Below are 16,696 nucleotides of genomic sequence, written 5' to 3'. Positions count from 1 at the left end.
AATTAATCACATGATTTCCCTGATTAATTCTGATTAACCGCATTTGTATGCAAAATCCAAAAATGAATTCAAAAGTAGTGTATAGCTTTTAGCATTTAGTTTTATTTTAAATGTGCTGCCATATGAATGAAAGTGCCATAACATTTGTTGTGCAAACACACTTTTAACATCAGCATTTTTATGTAGTTTTAATGTAGAAGCCTCGCTCCACTGTCTGTTTCGTTGAATGACTTGCTGCTATCAGTTGTGTGTTTTGCCTTTAAGTGATATTTTAGACTGGAACTACTACAGTGAGAAGACAATTCAATTACAGATGATTTTGGTTCTGTCGACTCCGCCGTCTGGAAGAACTTTAAAATGAAAATGGGCGAGTAAAAGTTCCGTACCCTTCTCCATGTTTGGTGGATCTGCCAATTACTTTCTTTTCTGGTTACGCAGCAGACAGTAACAGACTTTCACAAAATAAAAGCCTGTGAGCAACAGACTTTTACAATAATAAAATAAATAATCCGTGGGTTGAGCAGACGCCCCATGTACAAGTGGCTATAGTCCTCACTGCAGCTGGCCCCGGTTTGAGTCCCGCATCGGATGGCCCTGTGCTGCGTGTTGTTCCCCTGTGCTTCCTGTCTCTGTGAACTTTCCTATCCATTAAAGGCACAAAAGCCTTTTTTTAAATAAAAAATAATGCGCGATAAAATATTTATCGGCGTTAAATAATTAACGAGTCAACGCGATAATAACGAGTTAACTTTCCCAGCCCTAAAAAAAATTCTTCAAAATTGCCATTTTGTCCTTCATTAACTTAATAACTATTTGTATATCTCAAAGAAAATGACAAACCACTCAGTCTCGCCACAGAGTTTGTAACAGTTAAATTGTTCCATAATGCTAAATGTTGCAGTTTTGCAGTGAAGGCTCAGAAATAGTACAATGACTGTTTTTCTGACTATTTTCTCTTTGTGAATATGGAGACGCAGATTAGGTGTCACCACATGAGTACATTATGATTACATGTCTGACTATGCAATAACATTCATGTGCAGCATCCTAATATGTCAATGTTTTGCTTTGTGACAACGTTAACTTTTGACACTGTTCATTTTGATGCTTAAAAGGAGAGAGAGGTGGCGGATGCTGTTAATCCGCTAACTAATATGCCAGAGAGCACAAATAGGTGAACCGTAGGTTCCTCCTTTCACTTGTTTTGGTCTCATTTGTGAAAAGTTAGGATTTGACATTAATAACACACCATTAGGGTTAGATAAATATACCAGGTTAAGGCTTATATGTTTTAGGATTGAGGATTCCATCGATGTTGCTCTACATTGCCATGTCATGATTTTTGACAATGGACTGCGACACTACCTTTTTCAGATGTAAACAAACCGACTTGTTTAAACAACTTTCTTATGAGTCTGGGCTGTGCATCATGAAAACATCACTTTGCATCTAAGAGGTCAGTCTCATAGCAAAATGTGAAATATTCACAGTTTTGTAGCTTTATTCATGCTACCAGACACAATAATAACTCCATAGAGACGCAACTTCACAGCACATCTAGTGAAATAGTTTTTGGAACAAGATTTAACAGGCAACAGGTTCTGCATCAGAGGGGGTTGAGAGACAGGGATACATACACAACTGTCAGGCTGAACAACTGAGTTGGACTTCCATTCAAGTCGTTGATGTTTTACGGTTTTAAAGTAAGTCTACTTTTCAGTCTCAGTTTTGCCACTATTTCACACATTACAAACTACTTGGCAAAAGCTGGGCTTTAAAAGCTAAAGGTTAGGAAAACATCTTGGCCTTTGTTAAAAGAGACAGTGCTATCTCATTAAAAACTCCTTACTGGATTAATGACTCCAGATCCCTGCCCCCTAGGCTAAACACACAAAAAATGTCAGACATAAACCAGGCTTCCTTTTGAAATAACTTTATTATAAAACCATTGCCGGGTGGCACAAAAAAAAAAATGCTTTTCTTTTCTTGTTTTTTTTTTTTTTGTTCATGACTATTTCACATTTTTCTTTCTCTTTTTAAATAGGTAAAGTTGCCATAATGACAACAGTGCTGAAGTTACCACAACAAAGCTCCGTGAAACTGAGACTACATTAACCTTAAAGAAAACTCATCAAAAAGCTTCTCTTATTTGTTTGTGCCTGTTCTCTCCTGCGTTCTCTGTCAGTGACCTAAGAAAATCGATCTCAGCATAACATGTCAAAGGATGTCTCGGTTCTTAAAATGCACCCAGAGGAGTGAGGAGAGAGGTCGTTTGCCATGAAGCTATAGGCGAGAATGGACAGGTGTATCCTTTGCCCAAGTTTTTTTGACATCCACTGCATATAAATGGGACATGAAGGGCATAAATGATCCCACATTCACATCTAAGTTGACTTAAAAGCAAATTGATAAATGGTCACTGACATTTTTAATGAAATGAGAGGAATCGAGGCTTTGCAAACTAAGAAATCTAGAGAAAGCAAAGTAAATCAAACATTTTTGCTTGCAAGCCCTCTGGCAGTTTGTCATACTCTCAATAAAGCAAAAGCAGACAGACTATTAAATTGCTGTATTTTGATTTCAAAATTATATTCCTGGTTACCCTTGTATTGTGCTCTTAGATATCTGTTTCAAGTAAGCAGTCCGAGGATTGTACACTACAATATTTTATCCTAAAAAAGTCCTAAAAATATGGTACTTTGAAAAGAATGCATTAAAAGTCAAATTCAGATTAAAGACAGGACTGATACCATCTGACAGCAGCATGGGTGGAAATAAAGGCTGTCCAGAGGGATTCTGATATTCTTTTGTCACAAGTTATGCTGGTGGATGAGGAGGAGGGAATGGATAAGACAGGAGGTAAAGATAATGGGGAAGGAAGGGAGTAATCCATAAATAGTTAATGATGCCTCAGCAGCTGAGAGAGGCACACCAAAGCTACTTAAGCTAAGCTGTCCATAAACACACCCACACTACAGCAAAGGCAAACATTGGCTGGCAGTAAGCAAACACATACAACGAGATGGAGAAGAAGAAACTCTCTGTTCAACAGCATAGAATCTCAAAAACACCAAAGTAGCACCCAGCCCCTCAACACTAGTGGCACAGTACTTGAATTTACATCATCATCAGAAGGATATTGGGAGCTTCAAGGATATTTGATATGATTTAGTATCAGAAAATCCAGGAACTAAAAATGTATCACATTGCACCACATGTTTTGTTCTGTGAGATAAAAGCTACCTGCAACAAAGCTGTTGGGGGATTAAAACTCAGGAAACGGATGTTCACTTACAGAGTTTGGTAAGATGGCAGTGAGGTAGTGTAGGGTATCCTGCCGTTTTCAAACACTTTGACGCTTAATCTTTTGGTTGCTAATGAGGTATTTTAGTTAAATTTTAAGTCTTTGCTCTCCCAATGGAAAACATAGAAAAAGCAGAACTTCTGGAACGGATGGGGTGCAACACTGGTGCAAAGAGGCACTGAAGGAAAAATACCGCCTTTAAAGTTCCTATTTACACACTTGCTGTCAAATGTGATAAACACACACGCCGAGTGCTAATACTTCATGGGAGTTCATCATCACTGGAGTGAGAGAAAAAGCAATGAGCCTTTTTGGCAGATTTCCTGCTCACCCAGGGTTGACAAATTGCCAAAGCCCTCTGTCACAGCTCCACTTTGAGGCTGCTAACTGTTTCATCTGCCATGATTTAGATCTCAGGCATAAAAGTAGCCTAGTGGAAATGCTTGTTCCTTACACCTTAATTTGCATCACACAACATGGAGCAATTACAGTCACTTTGAATTGTAATTTGTATGCGAGAAGCTCAATGAATCAATACTCCGCTGCTGCTCTGTGGTATCACCGCAGATAAAAAATGGTTACAAACTTGCAATTTTAAGAGTAAGTACATAAAACAACCTAAATAACTAGTGCAAAGGTGTAATTAAGGTGTTATCTAAGCAAAGCAATCTACCAACAAGCAAAGATGTGGTTTGGATTGTGTTAAAGACTCATGTAGCTAATATCCTTGACAATGAATTGGGAAGTTACAATAAAGGCAAGCAAATCACCTCTGCCATCACACTTGTATTTTTTATTTTTTTTTAAAGTATTTTTTTGGGCTTTTTATGCCTTTAATGTTAGGACAGTCTGAGAGAGACAGGGGGCAGAGAGAGGGGAAAGACACGCAGCACAGGGCCGCTCGGTGCGGGACTCAAACCGGGGCCAGCTGCAGCGAGGACTGTAGCCTCTGCACATGGGGTGGCCGCTTAACCCACTACGCCACCGACCGCCCCCATCACACTTGTATTTAGAAGCATTGCATTTAGTTATTTAGTTTAGCATGCAGTTACTTGCCTTTGCATTTACGGAGGCTTCTTTAAAAAGGGGGTTCAGCAAATAGTTTTTATGGGTAAGTTCTCAGGTATGCAAGCAAGAAACACGGTGTAAAACTGATATCAAGTTCTAATCTTTGGTTGTTAAATGGGCCAGGGCTCTACAAGGCTCTATCCTCACTCTTATACCTGAATATTATGAAACATTTAACGAAGCATATCTTCAACAATGTAAATTTTAACACTTCTCATTAGGCTTCAAGGCATGCAAAGCTACAATTTTCTACGGCTGTTTTGCAGACTTAACATTCCAACTTGGCCCCTCCTCCCCTGACTCTACCAGTTCAAGCACTGCGTTTCAGCCCAAGCTGAGAAACAAAGCAGTAAATCAGAGAAATAAGAACCTTATTTTCCAATTGATTCACAGAAGCGAACACATCCACATTGCCAAACAATCGTCATTCCTCTTTTAATGGCTTTACTGAGGAATTCAGCAACCTCTGTCAATAGTGATACAGTTAGACATGAAAGACAAATAAACAGCTAATAAACAGATGTATGAATAGAACAGCAGGGGCGGTCCTAGAGGCGGGCCGACCGGGCAGGCGCCCGGGGCGGCATCGCGGGGGGGTGAAAAAAAAAAAAAAAAAAACGATCCAAAAAAAAACAAAAAAAACAAATTGGTATTTTATTGATATTGGAGGTGTTTCTACGTGCCAGAGGGCGACGAACGTGGTATCAATAATAGTACTAATGGGAAAGTGAAGAAGACAGAATGAGCCAGCACAGTATTGCAGGTGGTGATGGACCAAATGGGTGAAAACGGAGAAGGAAATAATGACAGGTCAGTCTGCTAAGCTAACACTACACTACACTGATGCTCCCACCACAACGCACAGTGAAGTGCAACATCTCTCTGTGAGCAGTAGGGGGGTCGGGGGCGCCAGTACCGGGTTTCGCCCGGGGCGTAAATCAGTGACGGACCGCCACTGTATAACAGAATGGAAATTGCTGACGTCTCTTAAACAATGTTTTCCTGAAGGATCTCAACGGACATCACACCTGATTAAGACCCTGGAGAGGCTGGTGCCTGTCAACTTCCAACCGCAGGTGAGCTCATCTATGGACCAGCTTGCAAACAAACCTGGCATCGGGGTGGATGATACAATCACTGCCTTGTTTCTGTCTCACCTAGAAAAGTCTGGGAACACTATGAGAATCTTTTTCTCTCTTTTGTATTTCTCCAGTGCTTTCAACACCGTACAGCCTGTTCTTCAGAGGGACAACCTGGAGCACACAGAAATGAACCAAAATCTGTCTTACTAAAGTCTGCAGAGACACACGAATATAAATCTGGCATCCTTAAGACTGTTTTCAACTCTTTTGTGGCATCAGCCATTTTTAAGGAGTGGTCTGTTGGGGAAGCAGCATCTTGCCTGCTGAGAGGAAGAGACTCAATAAACAATTCAGAAAGACAAACTCTGTCCTGGGGTGCCCCCTCGACCCACCAGCGGATGGTGGAAGACAGGAAGAAGCTAGCCAAGCTATCATCACTCCCAGACAATGTCTCTTACCTCATGCATGACTTTGTGAAGGCACTGGAAAGCTTCTTTGGTGACAGGTTACTGCACCCTTAAAGTGTGAAGGGGGATAGAGGTCCTTCTTTACTGAACCTGTCAGACTACACATTCAGCAATGCGGCCCACAAACAGAATAAAGAACATAAACACTAAAAAAAAGACTCAAACAGCTTCACATCCAACTGTGCAATATTGTTTGAATCGATGTGCAATTGACATCTACCGTGCAATACCTGTGTTTCTGCGGTAGTCATGGCAACATTCATGTCTATTTCTGTAGCTGTTTTCATTGCCTGCACAATATTCTGTTTCTTGTAGTTTTTGTTTGCTGTATATTTCACATCTTATTAATGTGTAACTAAGCAAAAAGTAAATATACAAATATACAAAATATTTGTATCTTATCTTATCCAAATTTTTCTAAGGATCTTATTCCTGTGTTAGGTCTATCACTGTGCTGCTGCAACAATGCAAATTTCCTTGTTGAGGAGCAAACACAGCATATTCTATTCCATTCTCTTCTAAACTCGATTGGAGGCAGATTTCCTGTGTTAACAATTAAATGAAGCTAGCTGGAAAGATAGCTGGTTTGATCCCTCAGCATAGTCGGGACACTGGTGGTTTGAGCAAAATATCAGAGTAAGTTATGCCAAGAATGCTTATCACACCAATTCCTCATCAGAACATGTATTAATGAAAATGAATTAGCCTGCAGTCTTTGTATTTTTTCAATGGAAATAAGTTTCAGTAATGATCAGTTTATTCAGTTTTCATCATATTTTCATTTTCACCTAGATAATGTGTGTTTCATAATTTGTTTTTCCATGAAATGTTTTTTTTAGAGCTACATGTAGAAAAGAGGTAAGCAAAAAAAGGAAGCCAACGGGCTTTTTCAAAACTATCTACAACACTTTTTTCTTTTGGTTTTGTTTTACTTTCATAATTTGACATTTAGTGGGATTCTGAAAAGTCATACAAAACTGTGGAAGTTTGAAAAGCTGTTTGCAACCTGTGTCTTTTATAATATAATAACATGTAAATCAACACTTGTTCAAAATCAGTTGGATCAATATTATATTGTTATTATTGGTTCCTTTACTGGCAACAAAACCATTGCTATAGTTGATACAGGCACAAAAAGTGAGCACAATTAGATCAATGTAAGGTTCGAAGACGGTCGAAAGTGTGTTTTCGCTGAGACAATGCTGTGTGACGAAAGGTTTCCGCACGCTGAAATGAACATTAGCACAGAAGAAGCACAGCAGGAGAATTTTTTGTCTGGGTTGTTGTTCACACAGTAAAGCAGGGTTCCTGAGCAGATGAGAACTCTCTGGGTCACCACCGTCTTGTTTCCACGATAATGGGCAAATGTCCAAAATAACCAAGATAAATGATCTAACAGCTTCTGGTAGAATGAAACATCATGGAAATGTTGTCAGTAAAACTAGCAAATGGTGTGACAAATCAAAAGCCTTTAACAGAAACATTTTCTAATCTCCAGTGCCAAAAAAAGAATCCCACATTGCAGACTACTTTTATGACTTTTACAAGCTTGCTGCCAGACTACAAAAGGACCCGCTCATGGGAAAAAAGGAGATGCAATAACTGCCAGTTTACCAGGAAACTGAGATCTCTTTAACAAAAATGCATATTCAACAATTTGTGCAACACAGCTGCAGAGAAACTCATGCAAACTCACCTGAGGGTGAAAATTTGCACCGAAGAAAGCGTGGAGAGAGCCAGGAAGGTCGAGACTGTTTCTCTCTGTCTGATGGGTTTAGAGGGTGCCATCACCACAAAGTAATTGTCCAGCTTCAGCTCCGTCAGCGGCTGAAACAGCCTGACACTCCCTATGCGCTGCATAGGTGTATGCCCTGCATAGTAGCCCAGTGGCCTCTGCTGCTCTGAGCGAACCAAGCTGCCCTTTCTTGAATCCTCCGAGCTGCAGTCTCCACTGTCTGTTGTTTGGACCACATAATAGAGCTCAACAGGAGTGCCCTGAGCCTGCTCCGAGACCCTCTGCCTCCCAGGCCTCACAGTAGGCGGGCTGAACCAGCTGGCCAGGGGCTCCAGCTCAGCTACACATATGCCCAGCTCGCCTTTTAGTCTGCATACCCCACGCACTTCTTGGGTCTCATGAAAGGCAAACATTCTGATGCAGGGCAGCTTATGGATAGCACTGTAGTCATCCCAGTCCCTGCCTGCGATGTAGAACAGCACTTGAACTTTTGGCCAGCTGGGGTGAATCCGCTCACTGATAATGTAGGTGTGAACCTTCCAGTTGAATGTAAAAAGAGGTGATGAGGTTGCTGATGTTGGCACTGAGGATGAAGTGAAGGATGGTGTGTTAAATGGCCCCGGCAGTGTTTGCAGCATCTCCAGGGGTACGGGCTGCTGGACAGACAATGGTCCATAGCTAGCATTTACAAAGGGCATCTGCCGCGCCTGGTGGATGAAGAAGGACTCTGTGCGAGCTTGCAGGCTGGAGTTCCTCATTAGGTCCTGGTTTGCCTCCAGCAAAAAGAACGCTGACTCTGCATTGAGGATCCGGTAGCTGACAGGCAGATAGATTGGCGTGGGGCTGTACCTCTGCAGGCCATCTAGGATTACTTTGCTGTTCACCACTGAAAGAAAGAGAACACGACAAATAACTCACCAAGCTGTTTCAACAATCAGGAAAAATTCTGTGTCATTGCACTTGTTGCTGTATAGAAAAGACCTGTTTTATTAACGCGGTCAACAAATCCTAATCTAGGCATAAAATCAAAGAGCAGAAAAGTAAAACTGGATGAGGTAAATAACAAGCTTGACAGTGGAAGTTCACATTTAACATAGCATTTGTATTCATTGCCTGTAACATAAGACAATCATATCTTCAGTCAGTTCCAGCAATGAATGTTAAACGGCTTGTCTGAGACATTTCCGTATGATATCACTTTCATGAGTCACTGCTCTTATTTAGAAGAATTTGTTCAAAACAGTTGTGCCTTTCTCAGTCTGTGCTTATCTGGATTTTCAATGTTCCCTCCCGCTCCCAGTTCTTTTCATTATGGCACATTAACTCATCAAAGTCTTATTTAGCTCTCATTTAAATCTCTCCTTCTTGCACTAATTTGTTCTTCATCTGACATTCAACCTTTTTACAATGATTCTGTTCAATATGAGCTTGTTCGAGACCCTCAAAATGAAACACTCTACTCAAGAGAGTGTATCAGTGGCACAAATGAGGTCACTTTTAAAATGGACAATTTGAGAATGAGACATTGCCATAGTAAAGGCTTGTGAAGGTAAACACAAACGCGGTGACTGTGGTAGAACATATATGTTTAAGTGAAACACAGAGGCAACAGGAAACGAGCTTTGAGCAGTGCTCGTGTGTTCTTAACTGTCAGAACCGGCCTCAAAACTGATCAATGACTATACTGACCAACAATTTTTTACCCAGTTTGTATGCTGAAAACAAAGTCAGTTAAAAGCAACTACAGGCACAAAGAATTGTCTGACTGCATGCATCTGCCTCTTTGTGCCTTCTTCTGAATCCTAATTTCATCCCCTTTGGCAGTTACACCTTAATTTGAAATCATAAGTCAGCATCCTGCTTGCATATGTTCATGCAAAGGTTTCTTTTAGTTTTGGTGAGTTTGCTGTATGTGAGATTTTAATAACGACCCCACTTTTGACTTTCATGATCTAGCATTATTATGGCAACATACCCTTTCTACCTTTCTCTACAGATATCTTATACTGTATGTTTCATAGGTAAAGCATACATCCTCCAAATGTTTGTGCCAAGAAAACAAAAATGATGGTTTTAATTGCAAAGTCATCTATTGTAATTGATCTACCAATCCTCTCTTGTCTTGCAGTTTTGGCCTTTTTTTCGTTAAAGTAACTTTGTCGCTTTACAATAGAGCACATTCTTAAACCAATGTCACTCAACAGCACCAGCCCTCCAATGACCTTAAAACCTGCCACTATCACTCCCTCTCCCCATCCTGTAAATTCTCCCCATCGCCTCTATCTCCTCACCATCAAGCATGAAGCTTCAGATATTTGGACTGATGGAGAAGCCCATTAGAGTCCATTGATTTTCTGTCCCGAACCCTGCATGCTGCGGGATACATGGCGTGGTAGTGATTTGTGACAGTCAATGGCCGCAGAGCATGACTGGCTCACCATATGGACAGAAGCAGTCACAACAGCAGCACTTCAGAAACAACGACACATTAAATTGTCAACCCACCTGCTTAATGAAAAATGTACAAACTGGTCCTTTCATTTTCTAAAATAATTCAAACTAAAGTCCTGTTAAACAAACCACTAGGCAGACATTACGCAAATGCTGTCCAGGTGATATAGACAAGTGAGCGAATGGACTAGAAAAAGACAACAGTTCAGAAATGCTTCCCTCTGTCTGGTGCATGCAACTCAGTAGATCTTTTTAATGTGCAACAGGCTATATAAAGCAAAGTCTATTTTGGTATTTACTGATGCATCATTCACATGGCTTCCTTGTATTCCCTCAGATAATTAAGATTTGTTCTAAATAAGACCTGTGTCTCCCACACAGCTTTGAAACTGAGTTGGCTGTCCAAATAAACAAAATGGATCAAGATGAATCAATCTAATTTGAGGCCCCTTTCTTAGTATACATTTGTGTGAATAGTAAAATGTCTGATATGAGTCACAAATTAAAATATGAATGAGACATTATGACTCTAAATGCGTTGCAGTATTTTTAAAGCAAACGCTTTCATGTTGCACATCTTTAAACTTAGCAATCTATCAAATAAGAGTGATGGAGTGGTATTAAAAAAAGAGTTTAGGACTTTAACTGAGATAACATGCAGTGACTGCAGAATTAAGTTAACTCTTAAAACAACAAAACCAAGACAGATGTCAAGAAGGAGGCTCATGGTTGATGCTGGATCATGCTGACAGCAGACTGAGAGGATTTTCCTGTCTATCCTTTTCATTGGGGGATGTGACGGCACAATGTCCCAGTTTCTACTTGTTATAACGCACATGGTATTAAATATCTCATTAGAGTATGAAAATGTTGTCATTTGTAACTTTAGATTTAGAATATTTCCCTCTTCGTGACATCGACAGGACAACGTAAATAGAGAGGCAAAGCTGGTGTGATTTGCAGCCCTGAGTTGCCCTTGGATTTCATGTCTGCAGCTACTATACTTGTAAATCGTGGCTGTACAACTGTTGCCGCAAATGAAAAAGGGAATGATTTGTGTAGATAACTTAACCTCTGTGGTAAATCCTGGCTGTAAACTCTTGCAGAGGATTTTTGGGCACTGACAACCCCTTAGGACATAGGATGAGGAGTCTGATCACATATCAAACAAGCAGCTGAACCGAACCTCATCATTAGACAGATGTTGGATTCAGGATTTAACGTCTTGATGTTATATTCATGCTGTGTGAGCTAGGGGCTCACAGACACATGTGGTTACAAATTAAAATGTATTAAAAAGATTTTCCATGCCATTCCTACAGCATGAAGAAGGTGATGTCCATGGATTTGGCAGCTTTCTCTTTCTATTTGTGAAGCAAACAACTTAAAAAATAGACCCTAAAAATTGCATTTAAGCATTTAAGTCCCAGAGACAGATGTGTGGCTTCAAATCCAACCATTTTTTTTTAGAATCACCTGTTCTTTTCCCAGGCGAACAGAACTTCACCCAAGAAACATAATCCCTTCATCTTGCCTCGCCTCTCCTCCTCCTCTTCTCTTACAATCTTTATCCTCACCATGTGTGCATCTGCCACTCCCCGATCAAATATATTAACTTGGCCAACTTCAGTAATATGTTAATCAAACAGATTTTCTTATATGGGATTTATGCAGGGAGAAGTGTTCAAGGAAAGAGGTGGGAAGATGAACAGAGGATGGAGTGGGGAGGTGGAGGTGTTTGGGGATTGTTCTCTTATAAGAGTTCAGAAAAAGTGACAGATTACATGAGGGATTTTATCTTTGTAGGAGACCTACAGAAGTTGCTGTAAAAAAAAAAAAAAAAAGAGTTCACAGCTTCCCAACCTGCTGCTCCAACTTCTCTTAACTATTCTTTTACTGAATAAACCAAGCAGAAGCTGTTACTGACTGACAAGAAAAACTCTATGAATTCTAAATCTGGTCCAATTGTCGATCAATTCAGCATTTAATCTAATCTGCTCAGTTTTCATCCATAACAGACTTTAAATCTTTTTTTTTTCAGGGAATAAGAGAGAGGGATTACTTAATAGCTGCTTTTCTTCTAACCAGCAAAGCCTATAATATCCTTTTCCTCTGTGCCATGGAGTCCTATTGTTCAAAAACTATTAAAAATGCATTAGTGTGCCACACACTTTCTCTTTTGGACATCTTACCTCTTGACCAGGTATCATAGTTTATTAAGAATTTAAAGACTTAATTAATTCACTGCTAAAAGTAGTCGTTCTTAAAATCACAATGCATGAGTATAAACTTTAGGAAAAAGGAAAGGGTTTAAGTCTTTGAGTCCACAACTTTTGATTGATTAACTTCATTGATGGGATTTCATCCCTATAGATGGGAGAGTAGGAAGCAGTGATTGATTCTTTTTCTGCTGCATTTGTTGTCTGTGGTAAAATTATACAGCAGCATCTTGTCCTTCAAAAATGTTCAAAATAGTAAGGGCTTTCAAAAGACTAACTTGTTTTTGATAGACCTTTTCACTGAAAACAATTCCAGCTGACAACGTTATAAAGCTGCTCAACATATTGCCAATTGTATTTCTTGTTCACATAATTCCATTATATGTTCTCTTATGTCTTCAGAACTGCTCTGCAAATTATTATACTGTATTATTTCCTTTACTGATGCGGCAGAATTGTCTAATATGAAACATATTTTCAATGTCTGTCAATAACCTATAGGGCCAGCAAAAATAATTGGAAGGATGAGAGTAAATTTAAATTTTAGACTAAACATGATTTTTTTTTTTTTTTTTTCCGGTTGTTGCTCCTGTTATTTCTGTCTTTTCGGCATCAGGACTTACCTACGCTTTCTGCTCTTCTGATTGTGTGTTTTATAAAGGAAGGCACATCTTGTTTTGTGTCTTGTAACACTGACATTTAAAAAGCTTTTGACATCCTAGATTTCTCTACATCCACGGGGTAAAACATTAAGGCATGGTCTTTACATGGCATTCTCTTATTGTTAAACATTTGCTCAGTGTCAAAGCTTTGTCTGTGGAGAAACTGCTTAGGGGACCCGAGTCCCCGTCAATGGACCAACTATGGGTCGGTGTGAGACCTAGCGTTCTCATTTCCAGCTACCGAACAATGGAATAAAAAGAATATTTTGGGCTCTTGGAGGGCCAGATATAAATGTCAGTTACAGCTCAGATGGAGAAATTGCCAATGCCAAAGTCGGGAAGTTTAAAAAAGCCATATCAAAGACAGTTGCTGATAAGTTCTTACGTGCACATCAAGGAGAGAGGAGAAAGAATGTCTTCAACACCAGAGAGGAGGCGACGTAGCAGAGCTACAGATTTTTAAAGGGACACTATGTAATAAATTAAGTCATTTATTAGCTCAAATCAACATATTCATTCATAAGTTAGTCCTCATTGGTGTAAAATGATCTCTGTCAAAAATCTCACTTATCCTCCTGAGTGAAGAATAACTAGTCTGTATCTACATAGAGCAGGTAAGCTCTATGGAGGCTGCCATGTCCTTCCGGTCTATGAAAAATGACGAAGTGCCGAGAGGGACATAAAGCACTTCGAATCGCGATTTCCCCACCAGGCCTACAAGCAGAAATGACGTCATTGTGACGTCATTTCCGCCAAATGGCTTATTACAGCCGCTAATGCTAAATAGATTTTATTCCTTGGCACATATGTCTTTGTGTTCATTAGCTTTCTTTTTGTAAGTGCATCATCTTCTTCTTTTTATTATTATTCCTATGCTCCCCCTGGATATCTTCTTTTTGGCGTTATGCTCACATTTGTAAACTGTTATTTTGTTGATTTACTAATAAAGTTTAAAAAAAAAAAAAAATGCTAAATAGATTTTATCTCGTAAATGATCCCACTAATAATGCATTGATTGTTACCAAACTTCTGCCGTAGTACACATAGGCTCTTAACTCACAAAACGAGGCATTAGAAAGTTTGTAAGTTTACCGGGAGTTTATTTACCGCTGCTAATGCTCCTATTGCTAACGCAGGCTAATGCTAACGCTGCGTCGACGTCACTTCCGGTAACTCCCGGAATATGACTAATTGCATTGCTTGCACACCAAAGGAGATGTTATGTTATCTGACATGTTATCTGTCATCTGTATTCATAGTGTTGTTGTATGTGTGTTATATAATCCTTTGTACTGTGTGTCTTGATTTCTTTTTGTTTGTATGGACCTTGAGTCTGAAGCTATAGCTTCTTGAATCTTGACACATTTCGCTTGCCGTAGTTCAAGAAGTTGCAGCGCACATTTGAAAACGTGAGGCGCTAGAGAGCAAATTCATTCAACTTTGCAAAATAAAATTGCACCACTAGATGGGGGAAGAAATTACATAGTGTCCCTTTAAGCTATTCAAAATATTCATCTCACTGAACTTAACAGCATCATCGCAAAGCCGAAAGACCATTTTTGTCATCAAAAATTCTGATTTCAGATTGAAAAAAGGTAACTCATGAGTATTTCTATTTGAGTATTTTCTATAAAATAGAAAATTTTACTGTTACAGTCAAAAAAACGGGACCATGTCCGTTCAGTGGAAGCTATTCAACACAAAACCTTGAGTAGCTAGCAACAGATCTCCTGGTTAATGAAATGTCTTGGATGATATCTTAACACGAACTAATAACAAAGGAGCACTAATCGCTTTAAGTGCCGTCACACGCACTCTGACACTGCATGAGAACCGGGGCAGAGCAGAGAGCCCACTCCCAGCTGGAGGTTAATCGGATCACATAAAAGCAAAGCACACCTCATCTTTCATCACGAGGCAACACATTTATGCAGCAATCGATAGGGGAATCATATTTTCCCCTTTCAGAGAAATGAGGGAAAATGAAGTATTGTGACCCAACCGAGATGGATGGGGCAGGGCTTCATATTTTTACAGATATCAGCAATAATTCTGGGACTTGTGTTTCTTCAGAAGTAGAGCTGTTTTCACCTCGGGTAAATCTTATGGCCCCTTTAGCTCCAAAATGGCCTTTATGTCATTTATGTCAACAAAAATCTGAGTCTGAATATAAGGAGCTTACAGCGTGTGTTTTTATCTTTCTCTTGCAAGCATCAGCCTCTCATCTCACCTTTCAAATAAACACACATACATAGTATGATCAAACGAATAAACATGTTTTTCTTTCTATTTTTTCTGTAGCACAAGGCATTCTTTGCTTCCATAAGGGCATCTATACACTTAGAGATTGAGCCAATTAAAAAAAATAATCAACGAAGAAGACTATGTAATTAAAACTCATCACAAATACATAAATAGTCATTTGGATATTGAAAACAGATCATTTTCAGAGATGAAGGGTGCAGACAGAAAAACATGCCTTTTTTTAAAAAAAATCCCTCTTTATGTGCTTGAAATGATAAACATATTACCTCTGCCATTGAGTAACCAAATAAGAAGAAGTGAAGCAGCCTGAAAAAGGAATTAAAACAATTTTGATGACACAGTTTGAACACTGTGTCACACTCTTTGAACCGTTTTTCTGTAATTAGCATGTCTAGCGTGGGAGACCATTACTGTTTCAGTACATTTCTTTTTTTGTGTGTCTATGTGTGTGTCTTTGATACAAGTATAAAATATCTCCACTGTACCATCAAGGCCACAGTCAAAGAGAAGAGCATAAATTTTCTCCTTTTCTCAGCGGGGAAGGAGATGGAGAGAGTACATGTTACATGGTCTAAACAAAGCTGAAAATGAGTTGTCTGTAAGCTGTCATTTATTTAATAGCCAGTGTGTTGCACCACAAGCGGCCTCAATTTTATCAAAATGGCAACTGCTGTAAAGAATAGGATTTAAAATTCCACCTCCATTTCATCACGTTTGACAATAATATATTTCTGCTGAACAGGAATCCCAAAGGAATGTCATTTTAAAACAGAAATAAAGAAAAAATGCCCTTTTGGGCAATAGGTGTGCATGACTGGGGAGAAATTCCAGCAGCTCCTGAGCATTTTTTTTTATCTGCTTTAAGAACCTCCTTTTTTTTTTTTTTTTTACACTTATACTATAAGACATCACATCTCCCTGGTGGAGTTATTGAGCTGCAGCAATGAACAGCACTTAGCCAGTTGTGCAGAGATGGAACAAAAAAACTCAAAACTTTCTGCCTTTAAAATGCATTTGGGACATGAATGGGCTTTTTATAACACTTTCATTCTGACTATTGCCTTTGGGTCCAATGTTGTGCAATGTACGGTGTCAGAAAGGGGGGGGGGGGGGGGGGGGGCGCAGGGAGTCACAAAGGAGCCAGTAGTTGTTTGGATGAGATGAACTCGGAGACGAGCGTTCTTGAAGGGACGAGAAATGTGCTGAGCAGAGCAGAGCACCAGTTAGCCTTCATACACCCACAGGCGTAATCGAAGCTTCAACTTCTCTGCCGGACCGCCTCGGTGAGCTCATGAATGTGACTACCTCTCTCTTTGACTGAAGTAACCACACTTTGAAAGGCAGTCAAATAAAAGTAGTGACAGTGACAGATGATGCGGTGGTGTGCTTAGATGGAGGGAGACCCCATGTCATAAATAACAATGACTCTCTGCACATAGTAAT

General features: G+C 39.6%; 1 protein-coding gene across 1 annotated transcript in view; it reads right to left on the bottom strand.

The window, feature by feature from the left end:
- LOC142373113 (transmembrane protein 132C-like) overlaps nt 1-16,696 on the bottom strand; it is a 166,743-nt gene that overhangs the window by 97,082 nt on the left and 52,965 nt on the right. Inside the window, exon 3 of the mRNA XM_075456194.1 lies at nt 7,618-8,542. Coding sequence (XP_075312309.1) covers nt 7,618-8,542 — 925 coding nt within the window. The remainder of the gene's footprint in view (nt 1-7,617; nt 8,543-16,696) is intronic.

Source organism: Odontesthes bonariensis, chromosome 22 (genome assembly GCF_027942865.1).
Source record: "Odontesthes bonariensis isolate fOdoBon6 chromosome 22, fOdoBon6.hap1, whole genome shotgun sequence".
Lineage (NCBI taxonomy): Eukaryota > Metazoa > Chordata > Actinopteri > Atheriniformes > Atherinopsidae > Odontesthes > Odontesthes bonariensis.
The sequence above is the reverse complement of the archived record's forward strand: the minus strand, read 5'-3'. Positions and strand labels throughout refer to the sequence as shown.